The sequence below is a fragment of the Acanthisitta chloris genome, unplaced genomic scaffold (genome assembly GCF_000695815.1).
Source record: "Acanthisitta chloris isolate BGI_N310 unplaced genomic scaffold, ASM69581v1 scaffold15199, whole genome shotgun sequence".
Lineage (NCBI taxonomy): Eukaryota > Metazoa > Chordata > Aves > Passeriformes > Acanthisittidae > Acanthisitta > Acanthisitta chloris.
In genome coordinates, this window is record NW_008690950.1 from 38,773 (window position 1) to 61,097 (window position 22,325).

A 22,325-nucleotide genomic window follows, 5' to 3' on the forward strand; every position below is an offset into this window, starting at 1 on the left:
ATGTTTTTGTGCCTCGGGGCAACTAACTCTGACTGGATTCTCACTGGCATCTGCAGGACAAGGAGGATTTGACTGTGAGGTGCAGTGTTACGGCTGCTCTTCCTGCTGTGCTCCTCATATCTACCTGAGCCATTAACACCATGTTGGTACAATCTGCTCATGAACAAGCACACATGGTAAAGCTGTTGTGAGGAACACAATTTCCCCCCATGCTATTCAGGCACTGATTCTGCATGACTCAATCAACCCCTACTCTGTTTTTCTTCTCTTGTAGTTATCTTTAAGCAAGAGAAATGGCACAGGTTCCTGCTATGTCCCCCACCCTACAACTATGAGCCACCTCTTCCCTCCGTGGCTCGGGCAAGCACTCTCACCAAGGTACCTCCAGCCAAAAAAATAACCTTCTTCAAGAGTGGAGATCCTCAGTTTGCAGGAGTCAAGATGGCCATCAACCAGCGAAGCTTCAAGAGCTTCAATGCACTCATGGATGACCTCTCCCATCGGGTCCCACTGCCGTTTGGGGTACGGACCATCAGCCACCTCTTCCCTCCGTGGCTCGGGCAAGCACTCTCACCAAGGTACCTCCAGCCAAAAAAATAACCTTCTTCAAGAGTGGAGATCCTCAGTTTGCAGGAGTCAAGATGGCCATCAACCAGCGAAGCTTCAAGAGCTTCAATGCACTCATGGATGACCTCTCCCATCGGGTCCCACTGCCGTTTGGGGTACGGACCATCACCACCCCACGAGGAATACATTGCATCAGTGAGCTGGACCAGCTGGAGGATGGAGGATGCTACCTGTGCTCTGACAAGAAGTATGTGAAGCCCATCAGCATCACTTCCGGGGCACACAGGCCAGCGCCTCCGCGGAATGGGCGACCCTCCAGTACCATGAGAAGAGTAACTCAGGAGAGCAAGCTTGAAGATTATTCCACACCTTTCACTCACCACGGCCCCAGAATACCCAAGAAAATCACTCTGGTTAAGAACGGAGAAAGTGGGTTTCGGCGCTCCATTATCCTGAACCGCAGAAACGCACGGAGCTTCAAAACGCTCCTGGATGAGATCACAGAGATCCTGCAGTTCCCAGTGAAGAAGCTCTACACTGCTGATGGGAAGAAGGCAAGTATCTCTGATCCCTAGTACTGGTCAGTTATTCAAACAGGTGTTATTTCCCTGTGATGCAAATCCTTTAGCTCATGGAGCCAATAGTTTATCCACCTTAATCCTTTGGGCTTTGTCACATGAGTTACTTCCCCATTAATTAATTACAGACAAATCTGATGTAGTAGAATCTTGTTCAACCATTCAAGAACTTTATACATCAGAAAGAAATAGGCATTTTAGACAGCTACTTTCCAAGGAACTGTCTAAATGATTGTGGATATCTGGAGCTTCACAGCAAGGTGAATTTTGTCACGTACCACAGCTCCAACTACAGTACTTTGCTAAGTGTTAAAGCAAAATTTCATCCTTCCCTCTCCATTCTGCTGAATTCTTAACATATTCCCTGATTTCATCAAGAGTAACAGTGTCACAGCAGTTAAGATTTAGGGCCTGGGACCATTCGCTGTGGTGGTTTGGATGTGCCCAGCCTGTGATTGAGCAGCCAGGCTGCTTCAGTTGTCCTCCATTCTGAAGAGCAAGGTCTGGCACTATTTGCTTTACTACTACAAATGTAGCCAACTTGAATTAGGCAAAAACCCAACCAAAGCCAACCCTGCTGCAAAGATGTGTTATAATTTTTTACTATGAAGGTGGTGATACACTGACCACAGGTTGCCCAGGGAGGTTGTAGATGCCTCAACCCTGGCAGTGTTCGAAGCCAGGCTGGATAAAGCCTTGAGCAACCTGGTCTGGTGGGAGGTGTCCCTGCCCAGGGCAGGGGGTTGGGACTAGATGGTCTTCAAGGTCCATTCCAACCCCTTAACATTCTATGATTCTATGATTCTATAATCTATAGATAAGAATTTTATTTTGCCACTGATCTCTTCACTTTTCAAGACTTGGACTCCTGTTCAGTCCACATGGGCATAACAATCTTTGTGTACTGATAGCAACTTCCTTTTAAATTCTGCTATTTTTCAGAATTTTAACTGATATCACTAAAGAAAGTTTTGCCTTTTACTTCTTAATGCAGTCTTAATATTCTCCTTATGATTCTTAAATGAGTTTCTCACAGTTTGCCCTCTAGTAATTATAATCATCAATATTTCAGCTGGGGTATGTACTAAATACACACTCTGTAAACACTATCTTCAATATTATTCAACTTTCATCTTTCTTTCCCTCTAAAGACATGTAGATCTATTTGACATTTTCAGCTCTGCAAAGGTGATTACCTTGTCTCTGTTATATTATATTCAACACCTGGACATAGCATTCATGTTTTAGTTGATATGGTGGTGTTTGATCCAAGGTTGGACTCAATGATCTTGGAGGTCTTTTCCAACCTTCTGCAGAAAAGTGGGTGTGGATCAAACACCATCACTAAATCTCTCCAAGGTCCCTTTTTTGGGATATGAAAATTCTCATGACAGTCTTGTCCATAGTCAATTTTATGTACCTTAATCATTTTATTTTCACACCTTTGATTCTTGTTCAGAATACCTCAGTGAGAGGTGGTTATGGGTCCAACCTGAGCAACATTATCAGCTTACACATAGAGCTAGAAAATATGTGATTATTAACACCTTTCCTGGGGAATCTTCTAGAGTGACTTTTTTTTTGCCATTCTTAATTTCAATCATTCACCTCCAGCTTTTGAACAGTTCATTACTGTTCATTTCATGGACATTCCTATTAGAGTTTCTTGTCACTCTAGGCTTGGGTACAAAGCATTTAAACCACAAAAAATGTCACTCTATCTTGGATTTTCCCATCTTTTCCTTTCAATCAAATTCTCTAAACCATTTCTGCTCTTCCAAGTTTTCTTGTCAAACCTCACCTTCAAGATCTCTGTTCCTGATACACAACTGATTGTGTCCCAGAGTTTTCACCAGGTAGAACAGTTCCATTGAGGAGTAAAAACAGTAATTCATTGCACAGTTTTGTGATATTTCCTGAAATAACTTCCTTCAACTGGTGCTAAAGATGAATTTTGGGTGTAGATATTGCCTTTATACCTACATTTACATTTTCTGTTCAAGACAATGAAAAAAGCCTCTGTTCTTCCATGACTATTTAAAGGTATCTGTGTGCTTCATATTTCTTGGGTATTTCCTTGTTTCTCACATTATTCTTTTGAATAATAATTTAAAAACTTGTTTAGCAACTTTGTAAACTTCTTTTATCACATCTATGTAAATTTTTGGAGGACTTATTACTGAGACCTTTATTTCTAGGAAAGATGGTTAGGATTGAGTGGAACAGTAACTTTTGACATTTATTTATATGATTTGGCAGATTAGCAGAATAACACTATGAATCATTCCTAAGCAATGCAATTGGACTACTGCTTGATCAACTTTGTATTTGTCTGGCTTAGAATAACCAATTTACAGCATTTAATAGCAGGTTCACAATGTCTTTTTTGCAGCCAGTTCTTTCTTGATCTCTTCAAAACTGAACACAAAAAGTGAAAAATCTCCTGTCCTATAGGTGAATCAATATTCCATCAATGGAAGAACTACTGATAGACCTGAGAGTGTTGCTTATTCAATCTCCCTTTATTTTTTTCTACTACTATAGTTCCAGATCTTAACTCAAATTGTAAGAGGAGTGAAATCCCATCTACAACATAATATATGATTGGCATATACTGTCCTAGTGGCTCTGCTTTTATATGGTCAATTTACATATCCTCACCATTTTGTTGAGCAAATCCAGGAGACTTCAAAATTACAAGTATTTGATTTCCTATTTCATACACTTGTTTTAAAGTGCTACAGATATTTAAATATTAGCAAACACAAGACATGGGACTCTACAGCTGAAGATCCCTTGGCTGATGAGACCATTGAAAATTGTTTTCCTAGTTTTTACTGCAAGCATCAGTTCTACACTAAAAAAAAAAGAACCTGGTGTGCAGATATCTCAATTAAAAAAAAAAGGCAGAGTAAAATTTGTAGGTTATCTTATCCATCAGATGAAGTTTCATCTCTATTCTGAAAAGTTCTTACACAACCTAGTGGGTTTGCTTTCTCCATGGTCTAAACCACAGGAGTACACCTATATGTAGATCCCCACCATCTGTCTCTGGAGAGGGTAGAAGGCCTCTAGGGACAAAGAGACAGATAGAGATCATAGAAAGGCCAGAAATCCTCACAGACTGTAAGAAATGACATGTAGGATTATGAGACAGCAACAGAGGATTTCCCTTACAAATGGCAATTATCCAGGGTCCTCCAGCTGAATAGTCATTAAGACTTTGTTAAGTCACAGGAACTCAGCAACATGACCATATGTCTAGTCACAGATGTCCTGATTTCTGCATTTGTGAATCACTAGACCTTCCTTTTACTGACTGTCTTAAATGAAAACAAAATCGAATTCTTCCTTAAAATCCAATACTCTTTCTCATCTGGCATTTGAAACCACACTGGGTTATGGCAAATAGTCTACATAGTTTATGGCTACTGATGGCAATGACCATGAGCAGCTCAAGTGGGATTTATCAACTCTCAGAAGAGTTTTCCAAGGGATGTGGCTAGATTTATGTTTGTTGGAGTCAGGCCAAGACTTAGATGTTTTTTTGTTTAGGCTCACTCAAGGCTGACCGTAAGTTGTTATATTTAATGAGTGAATCTGATCTGGCTCAGTGTGTGGAAAGGCAAAGGGGATGACCAGAAGGTCTCTCTTTTGCTTCAGACTCTACAAGTGAGAACATTGCAGAATGAGCACTGTATGCCACCAAATTTCCTTGAGGGAAAAGAGAATTACCATGTGAGTTAATCAGGGAAGAAATCATGAGTTAAGGAATGCTTCCTCAGGCACCACGAACAGTGACAGAGTGAATGGCAGCAACACTTCTGAGCTATGCAGCTTGGGAAGAATTCATTTCTAAATTACAACCATTGATCACCAGCTGTAATGTTTTCTATTGAAAATGAAATCAATAAAAGGGGCAAGTACAAAGTTTGATTAAACTGGGTAAAGGATTAGTTATTAGAAACTTCTTGGGGTAAGAACCCTCAGTTTTCTTCTGGTTTTGTGTAGATTTTGGAATGAGACACACTAGATGTTTTGGCAAGACTAGCCATCCTGGATCAAACCAAGCCATCTTTGGCCATGGCTAGTAGTAGCAGTCTTGAAGAAACACAGAAGGGCATATATGAAGTGATTCTTTCCCTGTGTATCTTTCCAGTCTCCAGCAATCTGTAGGCTAAGATCTTCCTCAGACCAAAGTAGGACCATGGGCTACAACTATTCTGGTAGCCAGAAGAGTATGAGGGCACATGCTCTGGCCTGACACAAATGACACTACCTATAGATAATCACACTGTGTAGCATTCAAAATAGGGTCTAATTCCCACAGTCTCTAAAACTGGGTGGCCACATTCAAGCTGCTTCTTAGAAAAGCTCCCTGGCATGTGTTAACTCTGAGATCTGCCCAGGAATTTCTTGGGACAGTGCCAGTTGATCCAGGCTTTAAATGCACTAAAGACCACTCTTCTTAGAGGGGTACAGGCAACTCTGTTCCAGTGCCCTGCATCCACAATTGATTTAATTTAGCAGTAAGGACAGAAACTTTATTTTTATTAGCTAAAGGTTTTGGCCTAACTCTTATTACTAAATAGTTCTTTATAATAATGACTGCATTTACAGTGACCTCAGGGTGCAAGGCCAGGAAACAGGCTTGTCTGACATATTTCCTGACTCAGGTTTACACATCCAAATAGCCATTTCTAGGACATCGGTAGGCTGCCCACAGGCATCCTCTAGGCCACTCATGTTTGGGCTGTCTACCAAGCTCATCTGTCTTAATGACAGGTGTCATCAAGAGCCTGATGGAACTGTAAGAGGAAAATGGGACACATGGAGGCAGATAAGCTGGTTTAAAATGTGGTGTGTATATAAACAATGAGAGAAGAAAGGTGATAATTTGTCTCCATTGGATAGTTAATTTTCTGGTTCCATGTTGACATATTCACTGTGACACTTGGTTTCATGCTGTGTTCAGGTATGAATAATTGCAACCAATTTCAGCCCCTCATCTGGTGCAAACTGTTGTTACCAAGTGAGCTGTACCACTTTCCACCCACCATGTGTGTGACTCATAGTCTAAAAACAAACCACAGGTTTCAGGTTCAATATTCTCTGATTCCATGCCAAAACCACAATGACTCCAAGGAGATTTACACAAGTGATCTGTAAACCTCAGCAAAACTTTCCATGAACCTGATCCATAAGAAGACTCATATCCAGGTGTGTTTTATGAACCTTTGAGATGCCCTGAAATCATTTGGCCCAGTGCCTCACAAGGTATGGTTACATGGACCCCATGTGCTAGCCACTTTCTTATCTAACATATACAAAACCTAATACTTTCTTATCTAACATTACCAAATGCAAATGATTCCCTTAGCCTCAGGAGATTTTGTTGTTTCAATAATAAAGTAGCAAAGTGTAATTACTTTATAATTTGTTTGAATTTCATCCAGGGCAAAGACATTTCCAATCATATTATTGAGTAGATGCAATATTTGTCAACATGAAGCATCTAATTTATTCAGTTACCTAGAGGACAAAGAATAGCAGAATTCCACCCTCTCCTGGAAAAATGGTGAATTTTCTGTGAATATTTGAAGCAGAAATTGCTGTTTCTGCAAAGAATTTTTGTGGGTAAGACTGGGCTTGTTTTGGGAGTTTTTTTCATAGGAAAACCTGACTTTCCGAATGCAGATTTTGGAGTTTTTGCCAATAATGGGAGAGGAAAAGAGAGGCTGTTTTACTTTTATATCAACTTTCTTCTTCCTTTTTGGTTTCTTCTTCCTTTTGGGCCTTGAACAGAGATTCTGCTGTAACTCAGCAAGGTCTAGGAGGCTGAGGGGAGACCTTAGTGCTCTCTACACCTACTTGAGAGGAGGTTGCAGTGATGTGGGTGTCACAACAATGTGTAAGAAGTGACAGGACAAGAGGAAATGGCCTCCCCCTAATCCAGAGAAGGTTTAGGTTAAATATTAGGAAAGAAATTATTCACTGAAAGGGTTGTCAAGCATTAAGACATGCTGCCCAGGGCAGTGCTGCAGTCACCATCCCTGGAAATGTTCAAAACCTGTGTGGATTTGCACTTGAGGACATGGTTTCATGGCAAACATAGTGGTGGTGCTGATTGATAGTTGGACTTTGTGACGTTAGAATGATTCTGTGATTCTATTATTCTTTGATTCTACTATTCTATGATTCTATGACTCTCTTTCAACTTGCATCTTTTCTGAAATCAACAGAGGAGCTACTTCTGCTGTGTAAGATTAAAAACCTTCCCATTTTTCACATTTATACTATGGACTTCACAAATTGAGTGTAAAACCTGGACTCGGTAATAAGAAAACTATTCAATTAAACCAGGACTTTCAGCTAAATGTGTTTTTCTTTATGCCTGGAGCTTCTGGAGTTCATAAAATGTATCCATTATGCTCAAGGTTGCACAATGTAAAAATATTTATGCTAAGTGACACCCAGGATGGTAAGACCATGGATCAATGCCCTGTGGATCTGTGAGCTTGATCTAGTAGTATTTTTCTACTCAGTCCCAGCTCCTACAGCTAGCTGGAGTACATCCATGTTGTCCTTCCCTCTTTCCTCCCAGTTTCCAGCTGAAGTAACTTTTCATCCATTTTTGATATTCCCCAAATGATAAGAGTAAGTTTTAAGAACTCCTCGTCATGGGGAAAAACTTGAACTGACAAATCATGTCCTTCCCACTGACTCAGTCACGACAGGGCTAATCACAAGAACCAAATGTTTAGCATTTTTCAAGGCATGTCAATTTTTGAGTTAATCCTGCCCTTAGAGAGAATAAGGGCAGGCACTTGGGGTGGGGTGGATGTCATTCTGACTCATGATTTTCAAATGCTGATGTTGGATGGACCAAATTTAATGAACCCAATGCCAAAGGAGCAGGTGGTGGACTCTAATTTCGGTGAAGAGTTGTAACATGGAAGAAGGTGGAAAATATCTGCAGCAAGAACTTTCTACAAAATGCCTTGATCTGTTGAAATTTGCACCTATAACAGCAATTTGCTCTTTGGCTGATTTGCTACTAGAACAAATTCAGACCTCATTTTTTACTGACAGAGTGAGTGGAGAAGGAAAAGACCATCAGAAGCTTACACATGAAGTCAGTGCCATGTGGGGCCTCCCCAACTCAATCCAGCATTCGGTGAAGTCCTCAGGAAGCCTCCCATAGTCTTCATCAGGAAGCAGCTCATCCTCAACAAGGACAGTACTGGTGGCATAGAATCATAGAATGCTAAGGTATTGAAATGGACCTTAAAGATCATCTGGCCCCAATCCCCTGCCCTGGGCAGGGACACCTCCCACCACACCAGGTTGCTCCAAGCCCCATCCAGCCTGGCTTTGAACACTACCAGGGTTGGGGCATCCACAACCTCCCTGGGCAACCTGTGCCAGTGTCTCACCTCCCTCACAGTAGTGATTTTCTTCCTAGTATCTAAGCTAAATTTTCCCTCTTCCAAGTTATCCCCATTACTCCTTGTCCTATCACTATGGTTCTTAACCAAGAGTCCCACTCCTGCTTCCCTGTAGTCCCTTCAGATATTGGAAGGTTTTTATGAGGTCTCCATGCAACCTTCTCTTCTCTAGGCTGAACAGCCCCAACTTTCTCAGCTTGTCGTCATAGGGAAGGTGCTCTAGTCCTCTTAGCAATGTCATGGCCTCCTCTGGACGTGCTACAACAGTTCCATGTCCTTCTTATGCTGGGGATACCAGGACTGTGTGCGGTACTCCATGTGGGTTCTTATATGTTCGAGGCATCCCTCACACAATCCTAACAGCCTGTCCTCCACACTGAGCCAGGTTATCAATCACTTTTCTTCCATTTTTACCCTCTTCTCCTCTTTGCCAAATTTTTTCTGCTTTCTTAATGCCGTTTTTATTTCCAGGTTTTCTTCTTCCCTCTTCTTTTACCATGAGGTGTTTCTCTTCTGCTGCTACCCAAATGATTTCCAATGGCCACTGAATTTCTGATTGCAGCATTTCTCTTGGTCTGCTGAAAGACATGTTGATCCAGATTATTTCCAGGGTCAAACTCAGATTTATCTTTTTATACATGTGCTAAGTCACACACAGGGAAATGGCATCCAGGATTCCAGGAAAATCTGCCAGGAGTGCAATAGTTCAATATGATTTTTGCCTGTGATTGCCTAAGAAAGCAGTGCAGGGCTTTGTTCCTCTATCTTTCACATACATTAATTGGATGTTTGAGTGTTTCGTGATCTTCCAAAACTATCATTTTTCATGCAATTTTACACAATGTTCAAAACTGGAAGGTAGAGAGATCATGTCCAAAAAGTTCTAGAACACACTGATGTTTCTACAAGTATTAGTGTGATGAGTCATCTTATATTGCTGCATTTCAGCATCTGGCATTGGACTTGCCCATATTCCCATGAAATCAGCATCAAATAAAGATAGCAGCCTATAATTAGTGTTTAGCAGAATACCTGTTATTGCAGGAGACTTGGACACTGGCAGCTGTCCTGCTTCCCCCATCCTTGGAGAAGAGAAGCTTCAGGGTGACCTAATTGTGGCCTTCCAGGGGCCTACGAGGAAGATGGAGAGGGACTTTGGGCAAGGGCCTGGAGTGACAGGACAAGGGAGAATGGCTTCACCCTGACAGAGTGTAGGTTTAGATTCAACATTCGGAAGAAATTCTTCCCTCTGAGGGTGGTGAGGCACTGGCACATGTTGCCCAAGGAAGCTGTGGACTCCTCATCCCTGGAAGTGTTCAAGGCCAGGTTGGATAGGGCTTGGAGCAACTTGGTTTAGTGGAAGGTGTCCCTAACTGCGGCAGGAGATTGGAACTGGATGATTTTTATGGTCTCTTCCAACCCAAACTGTTTTATGACTCGGTGAATCTGTGTGGATTTTGGGACCTGATATTTGATTTGATAAGTAGGAAGCCATGTGAGTTTTGATTTGGGAGATGGAAGGGATGCTGTGTACTCCCTTCTGGCCTAATAATTTGGGTTCTACAGTTTGCAGAGGATTAGATCCATTTCCTTGCAGTAGTTCCTTGCTTTAAGTTCAATATTACCTCTTGTTCCTCCTGATGGCAGGGGAGAGTCTTCTGACCCATGCTGAATTTAGAGAAATTGAATACAAGTCATACACTTTCTCATATCTTCTTCCTGCTCTTCTTCTGCTAATTTGCTAATATGTATGTAGGCATGGAGTGGCAACACCCCATGATTCACCTTCTGACCAGCAGATTAGCACAGTTTTTACTAACCACTCCCCAGAAGAACCACTCTCTAATTCCTCTAGTGCAAAGTCTGGGGAAGGGAAGGGCAAGTGGGTTCCTTCTTTGCATGAATAAATTAGAAAAGTTATTATTGCTAAGCCACAGTACACCAGTCCAGAGCCTGGATTCCCCTGGATTCGATGTAGCACAACCTCAAAACATCAGGGTGGTTCACACTCCAAGGAGTTGTAAATCTGACTGGAAGACAAAAGGGAACAGATGAAAGAGCCGGAGGAAATGAGGCAGTGAGTCAGCATGCAAGGCAATAGACTCAGCCCGTTAGCCTGATCTTCAGTGTGGCTGTTACAAGCTTTTCCTGTTTCTCCCATGCACCTCTGCACTTCTCTGGAAGGTGAATTAGCTTATGGATTTGTCCTCTGAACATTGCATTATTTCCCCATTCCATCTTTCTCTAATTCTCAAAAGTCTTTGGTTGGCTGGTAGCCAGCAGAGGGAAAGCAAATGTCTTCTACATTTTGCCTTCATCAGAAACTGGTATCCATATCCAGTTTCTTAGGGGAGCAAGGTTTACAGTGGTTCTTTTTTCTCTGGGAAGAGCCAGAGAATGGCATGTTCTCCACATCAACCAACATCTTCCTTTATTTTAGACATGTTATGTTTTTCCTTGCTTCTGTTTAGGTATTGATGACCTTTTATTATTAATTGTGTTGTAGTAGCACCTAGAGGTCCTTGCTGAGATCACAGCCCCTTTGTGGTAGGTTCTGTACAGTAATATTCATGGAGACAATCCATGCTCCAGTGGATAGCAGCCAGACTGAAAAAAGGGCATATTTCAGGAGAGAGAGTTCTTTCCTTTCCACCTCACTTGTGGAGGACTTCCCAATGGAGCTTAGAGTAATGTCTGTGAACATTTTGATTGGAAAGAACATGTAGTTTATTTGAACTAACCCATACATGCTATATCCCACTGGGACAAGTTGTTCCTGAGGTGTGAGATATTGAATCATAGAATGGTTTGGGTTGGAAGGGACCTTGAGGCTCATCTACTTCCAACCACCTGCTCACATTTCCTTGGAAGAATCTGTGCATATAGGTCTAATGCACAACAAATTGCTATTTTTCTCACATGGCAGCACCTGATCTTTAGGACACTATGGTGATTTGTGGGCCAGAAGTTGACTGAACAAAAATACTTCATAGAGGCAAATATCAGCAACAAGATTTCTGCTTTCTGGTCCACAGCTTCACTCACAGCCTCCACAATCCTCTTGGTTCCTGATCCTGAGTCTGTAGAGCTCAGCAAGTTTCTCTCCATTGGTTACAGTGGGAGTTGGATCGGGTTTTACAGTAAGATTGGGTAACTTAATTTCATTTTCAAGGATGATGAAATAAAACTTTAATGGGAGTTTATTTCAGACCACCAAGTGCAAACTGCTAGAGATGGTTCCCGGCAAATTTTGCTTGGTCGATTTTTGTCTCTGACTATGATCCTGTGATAGGGTAACTAAAGTGAGGGAACTCAAAAGACACTTGAATGGGTCCTGAGTGATCCAAATGAACTCTTTCCTAACCCATCAAACACCTCTATCATTAGTCATTAATTTATTTCCATTTTCCCTGACTCTTCACTTATCATGATTTAAAATATTCCTGAAGTTCCCATATTTTGGGATTCAGCTTGCAAATTAAGACACTTAATTTTCTAACTCTCTCTATATGAATATGGTAGATGTTTCCTGGTGAGCTTTCAGGTAGCAGCTGGTGGGACACAGGCCTCAGACTTATCTTGTGTCCTGTCAGCCATCCTCAGGCACATATTAGATACCATATTACACCTCAAATTACCCTGGTTATCTACATTTACACAACTGCATTGAGATGATTGACTTAGCAAAAGAGGCAGACATGTCCAAAGGGGGATATACACCTGTATCAGGTGGCTTTCCTGGGGGAAAATGACTTGTCTCCCAAAATTTTTGACTTATAAGTAAAAGATGAGTAGAAGATGAGTTACAATCAAGTGTGATGAGTTAATGGAGAAGCATAAGAGCAGGACATTCCCTTCTCCATCACAACTCCTTCAGATGATGTCCAGATTTTAAGCACTCACAATCAGTTACCTTTGGTTTTAATGGCTAAATTGGACTTGGATGTAATAGTGTTTTCTTAGAATATGATATGTTGGCATGGGTACTCAAGATTCTTGCTATGGAAGCCTGAATGGAGTTGGGAATCTGTTTGCCAGAAGGATTTCCTTACAGGATACTGCTCAGAAGAGGTAAATGGCATCTCTGGCAGTGTTCAAAGCCAGATTGGAAAAAGCCTTCAGCAAACCTAGTCTAGTGGGGTGTGTCCCTGCCCATGGCAGGGGATTGGGAATAGATGATCTCTCAGGTCTATTCCAACCCCTTAACATTCACTGATTCTATGATTCTATGAAACAAAGAAGACTTTAAAGTTGGAAAAATTCTGTGCTGACCGACCAGTAGCCAGCATTTTATTTCACTAGGGCACGTTCTATCTTCCCCACTTTGAAAGAGAGCACCAAATAGCTAAGGTTCTACTGCTGCTTTAAAATCATAGAATCATCATAGAGTGATTAAGGTTGGAAAATACCTCCAAGATCATGAAGTTCACCCTTTGGATGAAACACATCCCTTACAATGTCATTTCATTTCCTCCACTGACTGTGGCAGCTAAAGCAGATAAAAATATTCATTTTCTACTCTTCTAGTCTCTACCCTGAATACTGATATTCAATATTCAGCTCAGATGGTGCTTCCTGATAATTATTAAGTGGTCATGTTGGCAGAAGTTAATCTGCCTTAGCTTAGATGTCAACATCTCTCCTAGTCATTCCAAGGTGCTTTTATATCAAGGAAGAAAGAAAGTGGTTTGTCTTACAGCAGAAGAGATGTCCAAGATGCACAGGAAATGCCATTTCTACATGGACTGTACAGTCTTGCTTGGCTAGCTCAGTCCTACACATCTAAATGTCAAAAATCTGATGAAAAAATTGAGATATTAAATTCCTGCCCTTCATTTTCAACATTCACAGAAGGATTCTTGTTCCTTGTTTTTCACAATTTATCTAAGAGAGATTATGACAATAAATTGCTTTGTAGAGGTGGATTATAAAAGCCTAGATACCAGAACAAATCAGAGTAAGATAACTCCTGAGAGTTAGACTAGGATCATGCTGAGGGAGGCATAACTCAGTGTGGAACAACATCCTATCTCCTGGGATTCACACTATCCTCTCTACAAGACAATTCACACTTCTTATCTATCCTGAACAGCAATTCAGCATCAGATTATTTTCTCATCATTTAATCCAATCAAATATTTCATCTCTTTCTCTAGGGCTCAGATGCTTCTGAAATATGAATAGCTACTGTGTCTGCTTTTCACCATGGGGTTATTGCCAAATCTTGCAATCTTATCTCTCACCATGGTTTTGTTTGATCTCCAGTTTCCTCTCCTAGCATGAAAATGTATGGCAGAAAGTGCATGGAAAATACAGCTTCAGAAGCCATAAAAGCTCTTTGCCTGGTGGTTGTTATGTCCAAGCAGAAGAACAGAATCACTCTCTTGCACAATAGCAAAAGCAAAAGAGGCTGGAGCACCTCTGCTCTGGAGACAGGCTGAGAGTTGGATATGTTCTTCCTGGAGAAGAGAAGGCTCTGGGGAGACCTTAGAGCTCATTCCAGTGCCTACAGGAGCTCCAAGAGGGATGGAGAGGGACTTGGGACAAGGAGGGACAGAACAAGGGAGAATGACTTCCCACTGCTGGAGGGCAGGGTTAGATGGGATATTGGGGAGGAATTCTTGGCTGTGAGGGTGGTGAGGCACTGGCACAGGTTGCCCAGAGAAGCTGTGGCCCCATCCCTGGAAGTGTTGTCTGGGTTGGATGGGGCTTGGAGCAACCTGGTCTAGTGGGAGGTGTCCCAGACCATGGCAGGGGCATTGGAATGAGGTGATCTTTAAGGTCCCTTCCAACCAAAACCATTCCATGACGGTGGTGATGATGATGACAAGAAAGGTCCTAGTTTTCATGTTGTTTCCTAGTTGTAAGCAGTACGGTGCAAAGTAAAAAAAATCCCAGGATGACTCTACCACTGGTTGAGATGGGGCCAGTATTTCAGTCAGAACTTTCAAGAGCATCAGTGGACACTGCCATGCCTGCAGGTTCAGGATCTGCTTCCTTCAGATTATTAATCATTTTTATACATTCATTAAAAAGAAGGAAATCTGAGAAGGAACATGTGGACCTCACCCTGGGATACACCAAGTGAGCTGCAAGTTGCTAAACACCTAAGGGTGGACATACTGTTTAGAGATAATTTAGCACCAGTAGAAAATATTGTATCAATTGCCCTGAAGACAGATGTCCTCTGCATAGCCCAAACAGTGCTGTGTTGGGAGGATGGGATTCCTGCAGCAGTGTTGGAAAGCTCTATGCTAAGATGAACTGTTATCCCAACCCTGCAGCACTGCACTGCCCTGGCAGTGAATGTTGCATTAAACCAAATCAATGTGAGAAATATGATTTATTTAACCCTTCGAAAGCATCAGTTGATTTACACCACTAGAATGTTTTTAACATTGAAGCACTGCAAATATTCATTTATACAATTATTAATTCAGAGATTAAACTTGCAAGATATTAGGAAGAAAAGCTGTGTTATATGGATAAACACTGCTGAAGTGCTGATGATGTCAGAAATACTAGATGACACACTGTTTTCAGTGACATAACACAGGTGTATTCCATAAAAAAAGAATTGGTTTCTGCAGCCTATGTGAATTCAATAACTCAGCTGGCTCAGTTCCTTTGATTCCTGAGGCTCTGTCATTGGCACCAGCTATTTTCTGCACACACAACATAGTGGTGATGAGTGTGATTGAAGTATCTACACCCAGACACAGAATCACGTGAGGAAATGTCCTAGGCAAAAAATAGCTTTCACTGAAAAAATGTCCTTTACAAATAGGAACAGTTCCTAAACTTAGTGGGAGTGTAAAGACAGATTGTTTTACATTAGGGACAGAAGAGATTTCATGTCTCTTTTTCTTTTTTCTGTCCTTCTTTTTCTCTTTCTTTTTTTTTACCCTTACTTTTTTTTTTCTACTTTTATGAGGTAAAGGTGAAAGGTCTCACCAAAGGAATAAAAATGAAAAGAAAAAAAAGAACAGGAAAGTAAGGAAGGAAAATAAATATTCAGGTGGCAGAAACCTACTCACAATATTTTATTTATCAAATTATAGGCTTTCTATAAACTTCTGAAGTGAGATAGAAGGATGTTTCTTTAGGAATATAAAGATGTTTTCTTTAGGAATATATGGACCAGAAGTGGATTTATTGACAAATGACAAGCAGTAGACATAGACAGACTGAGATTTGTGAGTTGTTTTTCTGTTTCATGGTACTCATCACATGGACTCAGCAGTTTTGTTGTTTTGCACAGTGTGTTTAATGCAAGCTTTAGTGAGCAGAGCCTCTCTTACTGTGGAGTTTATAGCAACAAACTCAATGGGTCTAAGTCACAAGTGCTAGAGTGCAAACAGTAAATAAAAATAATGAGAAGATGATGTATTTGAGGGTATTCCCACTAAAAGATTGATGCCATTTGCTTTATTGTAAGAAAAATTGCCAGAAGTGATTGGCTTGACCTAGAATGTGATTCTATTTGTCTTATTTTTCCACCCTCTACACATTTACCCTCCTCTTATTTGCGCCAGATCCAGGACTATTCTCTTAGTACCCCCCACAACCTGATGGTACTAGCTCCTCTTGGAAAACCCCAGAGGCAGCTCACAAACTTGGACTCGGGCTCTGAAGGGGGTCTGGGTCCTCATGTTGACTGTAGCAACATTTAGAGCACAAGGTCCCTCCTTCATGCACTGTTATCCCATGCACGTGTGACAACAGCAGAACTGTCATCACAGCTCCTCTGAGATTCATTATCTTCCAGACTCGTTAAAGGGATTGTGATTAAGTGACACAATGAGGTCAGGGGGCACTTTACAGCCAAGATAGTGCTCAGCCCACCACGGGTGCTAGCTTGGTAACTGATGGGGTGGTCACGTCTTGGTGAGTTCCCATATGCTCTAAAGTTGTTGTCCTGATAGAGCAGACTGAGGAGGAAGGAACATCCTAGGTGGATTGTGGAGACCCTTGGCAGCACAAAGCAGCCAGATGTTGGCCACTCCAAAGTCATCTCAGAAAGCAAGAGAGCCTTCTCCTTCTTTTAATAGCCATCAAGTATTTTAGCTGAGAGCTGAACTTCAGTCTTTCAAATAAGAGGTTGCAGTAGCCAGATGAGAGGTCCAGTGCTCATCACAGAACTGATTCCTGCCCCTTTAGAGAGGTAAATGATGTATTTGAGTAAGAGTTGGAGCAGATTTTGAGCAAGCTGAAGGTATCCCTGTTCATCATGAAGGAGATGACATTTCAAAGGTCCTTTCCAACCCAATCTATTCTATGAATATATGATTCCATGGAAAGTGACTTTCTGCTACATCTAACCCTCATCCTCATTAGCAGCTACAGCTGACATGAAGGACTTGATGTGTAATCCAGAAACAGATCATGCAATGAGGATGAAGCATGTGGGTTCTCATGGAGAAATGGAGATTCCTTCACAGGCAGTTCCCAGAGTGAAGGACAATATCCCACACTGTCCAGCATTGAGGCAATATTTGAGAGTATTTGGAGGTAGTATTAGGGGAAGTCACAGTTCTTGTCCCTCTTCCTGAGCAAAGAAAGGAAGAGAACTAAGGGTTGAAATTAAATGTAGCATTTGCCAGGTAAAAAACTGGTGTCCCATACAGGAATTAGACGATTTTAAAGATTATACTTCTCTATAAGGGAAAATGAAATGCCTTCAGTTTCACCCTCTTCCTCACTACCACATTGATTATGCCTAAATCTTCCCCAGAAGATGTAAAACCCTGTAAAAAATGAGGTAACTTCTCCCTTAGGCAATCCCTCCCACCCCTTCCCTGTCTTGGATCTGATTAAGACATAGCAGAGCTTCTATTTCAATGGAAGAATACTTCAACACAGCCTGACAACAGGCTTTGGTAGATCCTGAAGTTCTCCAGAACCATGTTTATTTTTCATAGAATCATAGAATATCCTGAGTTGGAAGGGACCCACAAGGATCATCAAGTCCAATTCTCAGCCCTGCACAGGTCAATACCAAAAATCACACCCATGCCTGACAGCATGGTCCAAAGCTCTTTTATTTAGGTGACAACTAATTGTCAGTTGATTCTGGATCTGGAAGAATCTACCTCTTTTCTATCAGCTCATGATGATCCACTTGCTCTTCTCTTTGCAGATTGACAGCATGCAGGCTCTGCTGCACTGCCCCAATGTGCTGGTGTGTGTCGGCCGAGAGCCATTTAAACCTGTATCCATGGAGAATTTGAGGAAACACTCTGTGGAGAAGCTGCCCAACCTGCCTCCCCGCTCCAACGGCAACAGTGGCAACGAAAACAATGAAAGTAAGAAAACCTCTGGGGCACGGTACACTCTAGGTCTGTGTCCTACAACATGGAGATCACAGGCAGCTATTGTACTGCCTCAATGTGCAGATTTCATGTAGAAAGTGCACTTCCCTGCACTGCCAAGCCTTTCCATTCTCCCCTTCTTTTTCTCTGGTTTCCTTCTAGGATTTCCTCCCTGCACCCCTCAGTCTTTCTTTTCCATGCTCCCTATGTCTGGCTGACTTCCCTTCCTCTTTCATATCTCTGTGTTTCCTCTTCCTTCCAGAACTCCCTCCTTTCCTGTGTCTGCCTCTGAGACTCCCCAAACCCTTGAGATTTCCCACGAATCCTCTACCCCCTTGTCTGTCTGTCTGTCATGTCAGGCACTTGCCTGCACCAGGACCACAGGATGCCTTGGTTCTGTCACCTGGAGACTCAGTTTCTCCTGGAGGTTACAGTTGCCCTTTGGAGTATGAAGTATATTTTTATGGAAAGGTTACATTTAGGAAGGAGTATGATATGGATTATTCAGGATTGTATTTCTTAGGCACTTCATCATGAGTTATCTAAGATCACAGGTAATCACAGAATAATTAAGGTTGGAAAAGACCTCTGAAGTCATCAAGTCTGACCTTGACCTACTACCACCATGTCAGCTAGACCATGCTCCAGTGCCATGTCCAGTCTCTCCTTGAACACCTCCAGGGATGGTGACTCCACCACCTAATTAAACCAGCCACCCTCAATAGCTGTGAAAAGAAGCTTCCCACTCCTAAAAGTCAATTAATCTCACCTATATTAGGGATTGATTGTAGTGTGAAATGAAGTGTGCTCCAGAGGTGCTCCTGTTTCTCTCCATTGTCAGTACCAGGAGCTGGGAAAGATTTACTCATGTGTTTACAACTAGTAGAAATTCATGGGGAGAGGCATCGCACACTCACTGCCTGAGACAAAAAAGCCCAGAGGGAACAGTGGGAATATACTGAAGCTTTGTCCATCTGGAGCCTGAGAAAACACCTCAGTTCAAATGCATAAGGATGGTTAAAGAAGAGTTATTTCATGTGTTACTGGTTTTGTTTGATGTGCTCCTGTTCGATACTTACTTCCTAAAAGGCCATCCATTCAGCTGTATATCCATATGCCCAGGGAAGCATGTGATTGTCTAGACAAATATACAAGTAAATTTTGGATAAACATGCATTAGAAAGAAGATAGATGAAGTCAAGACAGCCTGATAGCAACATATTCTGCTAGAAATGAAGGATCTAGAACCTAAATATATCTATGCAGATCACTGAACCGAGTCACAAATATGCTTCAGATTGCAAGTCTAAAAATTCCCTTATTTTCTCTGATTTCTTGGAGAGGAGAGGGACTTCCTTTTGGGCCCTCTTTCTTTGGACAGGGACTCTTTGTTAGGAACTGTAGTGATAAGAGTAAGGGGTACAAATTGAAAAAGGGGAAATTTAGATTAGGTATTAAGGAGAAATTCTTTACTGTGAGAGTAGTGAGACACTTGCCCAGGGAGGTTGTGGCTGCCCCAGCCTCAGCAGTGTTCAAGGCAAGGCCAGGTAAAGCCTTGAGCAACCTGGTCTGGTGGGAGGTGGTTGAGATTTAGAAGGGTTTGGGACTAGATGATCTTTAAGGTCCATTCCAACCCCTTAATATTCTATGATTCTATTAAATTGCTCTGTATGTATGTACAGGGCAATTTAATAGAATATTATCATTTTATTTTGCTTCCTGGCATGTACTTAATAAAACTAAAAAAGTGTTTGTGTTTCAATTTACATTTTTTAAAAATGAGAAAGTAAATGTATAGAAGATTTTAATACAGATTATTAATTCAAAACCTGATGTTAAACAAGGGGGTTGAACTAGATGATCTCCAGAGGTCCCTACCAACCAGAACTATTCTGTGATTTATGGCCATCACTTAGTCAAAGACAAAATTTCAAATTATATAAACTAACATAGACTTAGCTTTAGTGGAATAACTTCAGTGTTCACTAGTTTGAGGGTTTGCCTTACGTATTTTGGGACATCTTTCTATGAGTTAACATTTTTCTCCATCTTTCTTCCCTTCACTCCAGTGAACTTTGGACTGAAAGCCAAAAAAAGTGTTATCCATCCACGGTCAGCATCGAGCAATAGGTCAATGAGATTTTCCTTGTCATCAGAAAAGTCGTATCCCAATGGCCTTGCTGCCTCACCAGATAACAGTGCACCTTTCTCCAATGGCTGCTCTCATGCCAAAGCTGGAGACCTGGTCCATTCATTGGTTAATGATGACATAGAAAAGAGGGTACACGTCAACAAAGATGGGAGCTTGTCCGTGGAGATGAAAGTTCGCTTCCGCTTGCTGAATGATGAGACTTTGCAGTGGTCTACCCAGATCAAGAAGTCCAACCTGATGAACTGTCTGCCTTGTGAAGAATCAGGTGTGGAGGAGGACAGTGGATTAGATCCCATCCAGAAAATGAACCCAGAAGCCAGCTCAGAGGCTGATGACTCTTTATATCCCTGTGATATTGATTCTTACATGTCAAAACTTGAGGAATCTGAATGCGATGAGGCTCACTGTCACAGCTGTGGAAAGAAACACCAGGACTATGACATTTGGAAAAACCCCATGCACACAACCCAGAGGGAAGAGCCCAACGTTCGAAGCACCTGGCGCACAAGATCATCGTGCTCCAGCACATCTTCCCGGAGGAGAGTAGTCCACAAAAAAATGACGTCTGTGGATAGTCTCCACACCACATCTAGTGAGGAATTCTCTGAGCACATTGTGAGAGAGTCCTCATCCTACTCAGAGACTATACAGAACAGAATGGCATATCGATCCGTTAAAAAGTGTACGTGCCGCAGTGATTTGTCTACAGGTGCTTCCAATGGAGAAGACCAGCAGGAACACACTCGGACAAGCACAGGAAATAGCCAGAGGCATTCATCCTTGGGTGCAATGTCACATTCAAGCTGTGAAAACAACCTGGATACTCAAGATGATGTTGATGACCATGAGATCAGCAAAATCATTTCACAAAATGAAGAGGAAAATTGTTTGGAAGCTTCATCTGTGAAGTGCTTTAAGGATGACGTGGAAGAGGTTGAAAGCAGCAGAGTTGGGAGCGTCATGTCAAGGTCATCTCTGCACTCCAGACAGAGCAAGAAGAATGTATGTGAGGAAACAAGTAGTGTGGGTAGGAGCATGTCCTCCTCAAGCCTTCAAAAGGCAACTCAAGAAGATAACACCCGGTCCTCCACCCCTGCCAACAGTGTGCACAGCAAGTCTAGTAATTGTACCACACCAAAAGCAAAGAGTGAGCAGGATGACCACTCTGATGACAATCCAGTTATCTCCTCCTTCTCCAGTGAGTCCTGCCCTAAGAAAGAGGCTGAAGAGGTGGAAGCAGAGCAAGAAGAAAATGAAGTCAATGAAGTCAGCTCAGTGTCAGCAAACACAAAGCCTAGCCAATCAGTTAGGGGGGAGAGCAGTGAAGGGGAACGATGCTCTACACAAGGAAGCCACCATGCCAGGGCTAGTGACAGGAACAGCAAGAAAAGTGACAGTGATGAGAACATTCCATGCAATGCCTCTTGCTCTTCCAGAGGATCCAGAAAGAGCAAACGCAGCCACGTTCATTTGGATACACAGTCTGAAGTGTCTGTGTCTTCACTTGAATCCACTCCAAATAAAAAGAAGAGTTCCCTGCATGCAGATGATGTGAGATCAGGCAGCAGAACATCTAATTATTCAAAAAGCTCATGTGAAACCAAGAAAAAATCTGTTGGAGGCCCCATGTCTCATCAATCAGGATCTCTTCACTCATACATTTCATCTGCCAGTGAAGCAGAGGCAACTGCAGGTCCTGTTGAGGAGAAAAGCTCCAAAAGTACTGCCAATGGCTACAGTCAATCCACAAAAAGCTCAAAGAAGAGAAGCCATAGGGAGGAAAATAGCAAGCCATCATCCCTCTGCTCAAGTTTTTCAAGTCCTAATGGAAAAGCTGGAGAGGGTCATGCCAATATTAATTCAGAGACCCCTTCTTCGAGACAGGGAAGTATGAGTGAGGGTGTGTGTTCAAAAGTTGACCACACAGAGAATGGGATAAGGAATGGAAATCCTGCAAGTAGCTCCTCAAGAGTCTCTTCCAAGTCAGAAGTAAAAGATAAATGCTTGTTGACACAGGTATCCCAGGAAACGGATGACAAATGTTCCCAATCAAATGTCTCTCAGTCTTCAAAATCAAGGCAGGTAAAAAGTAACAATCTTCATGTGAAGATGTCAAACTCCAGCCGAGCATCATTGTCTGAGACTATGTCAGTGTGTAGTCTGCACCGTCCTGCCCCACCTAAAGGGAAGCCAAAGAGAAAGAATATGCGTTCAATCATGTTGAAGAATTCCTCTGTTAGCAGCATCGGCACCGAGTCAGCACAGACCA

The 22,325-nt window shown here is 42.0% G+C and overlaps 1 protein-coding gene across 1 annotated transcript in view; it reads left to right on the plus strand.

Moving 5' to 3' along the window:
• Positions 1-274: 274 nt before the first annotated feature.
• RP1L1 (retinitis pigmentosa 1-like 1) overlaps positions 275-22,325 on the plus strand; it is a gene marked incomplete at both ends in the record, with an annotated part of 24,368 nt that continues 2,317 nt past the window's right edge. Inside the window, 4 exons of the mRNA XM_009082039.1 lie at positions 275-378; positions 537-1,121; positions 17,733-17,898; positions 19,974-21,776. Coding sequence (XP_009080287.1) covers positions 275-378; positions 537-1,121; positions 17,733-17,898; positions 19,974-21,776 — 2,658 coding nt within the window. The remainder of the gene's footprint in view (positions 379-536; positions 1,122-17,732; positions 17,899-19,973; positions 21,777-22,325) is intronic.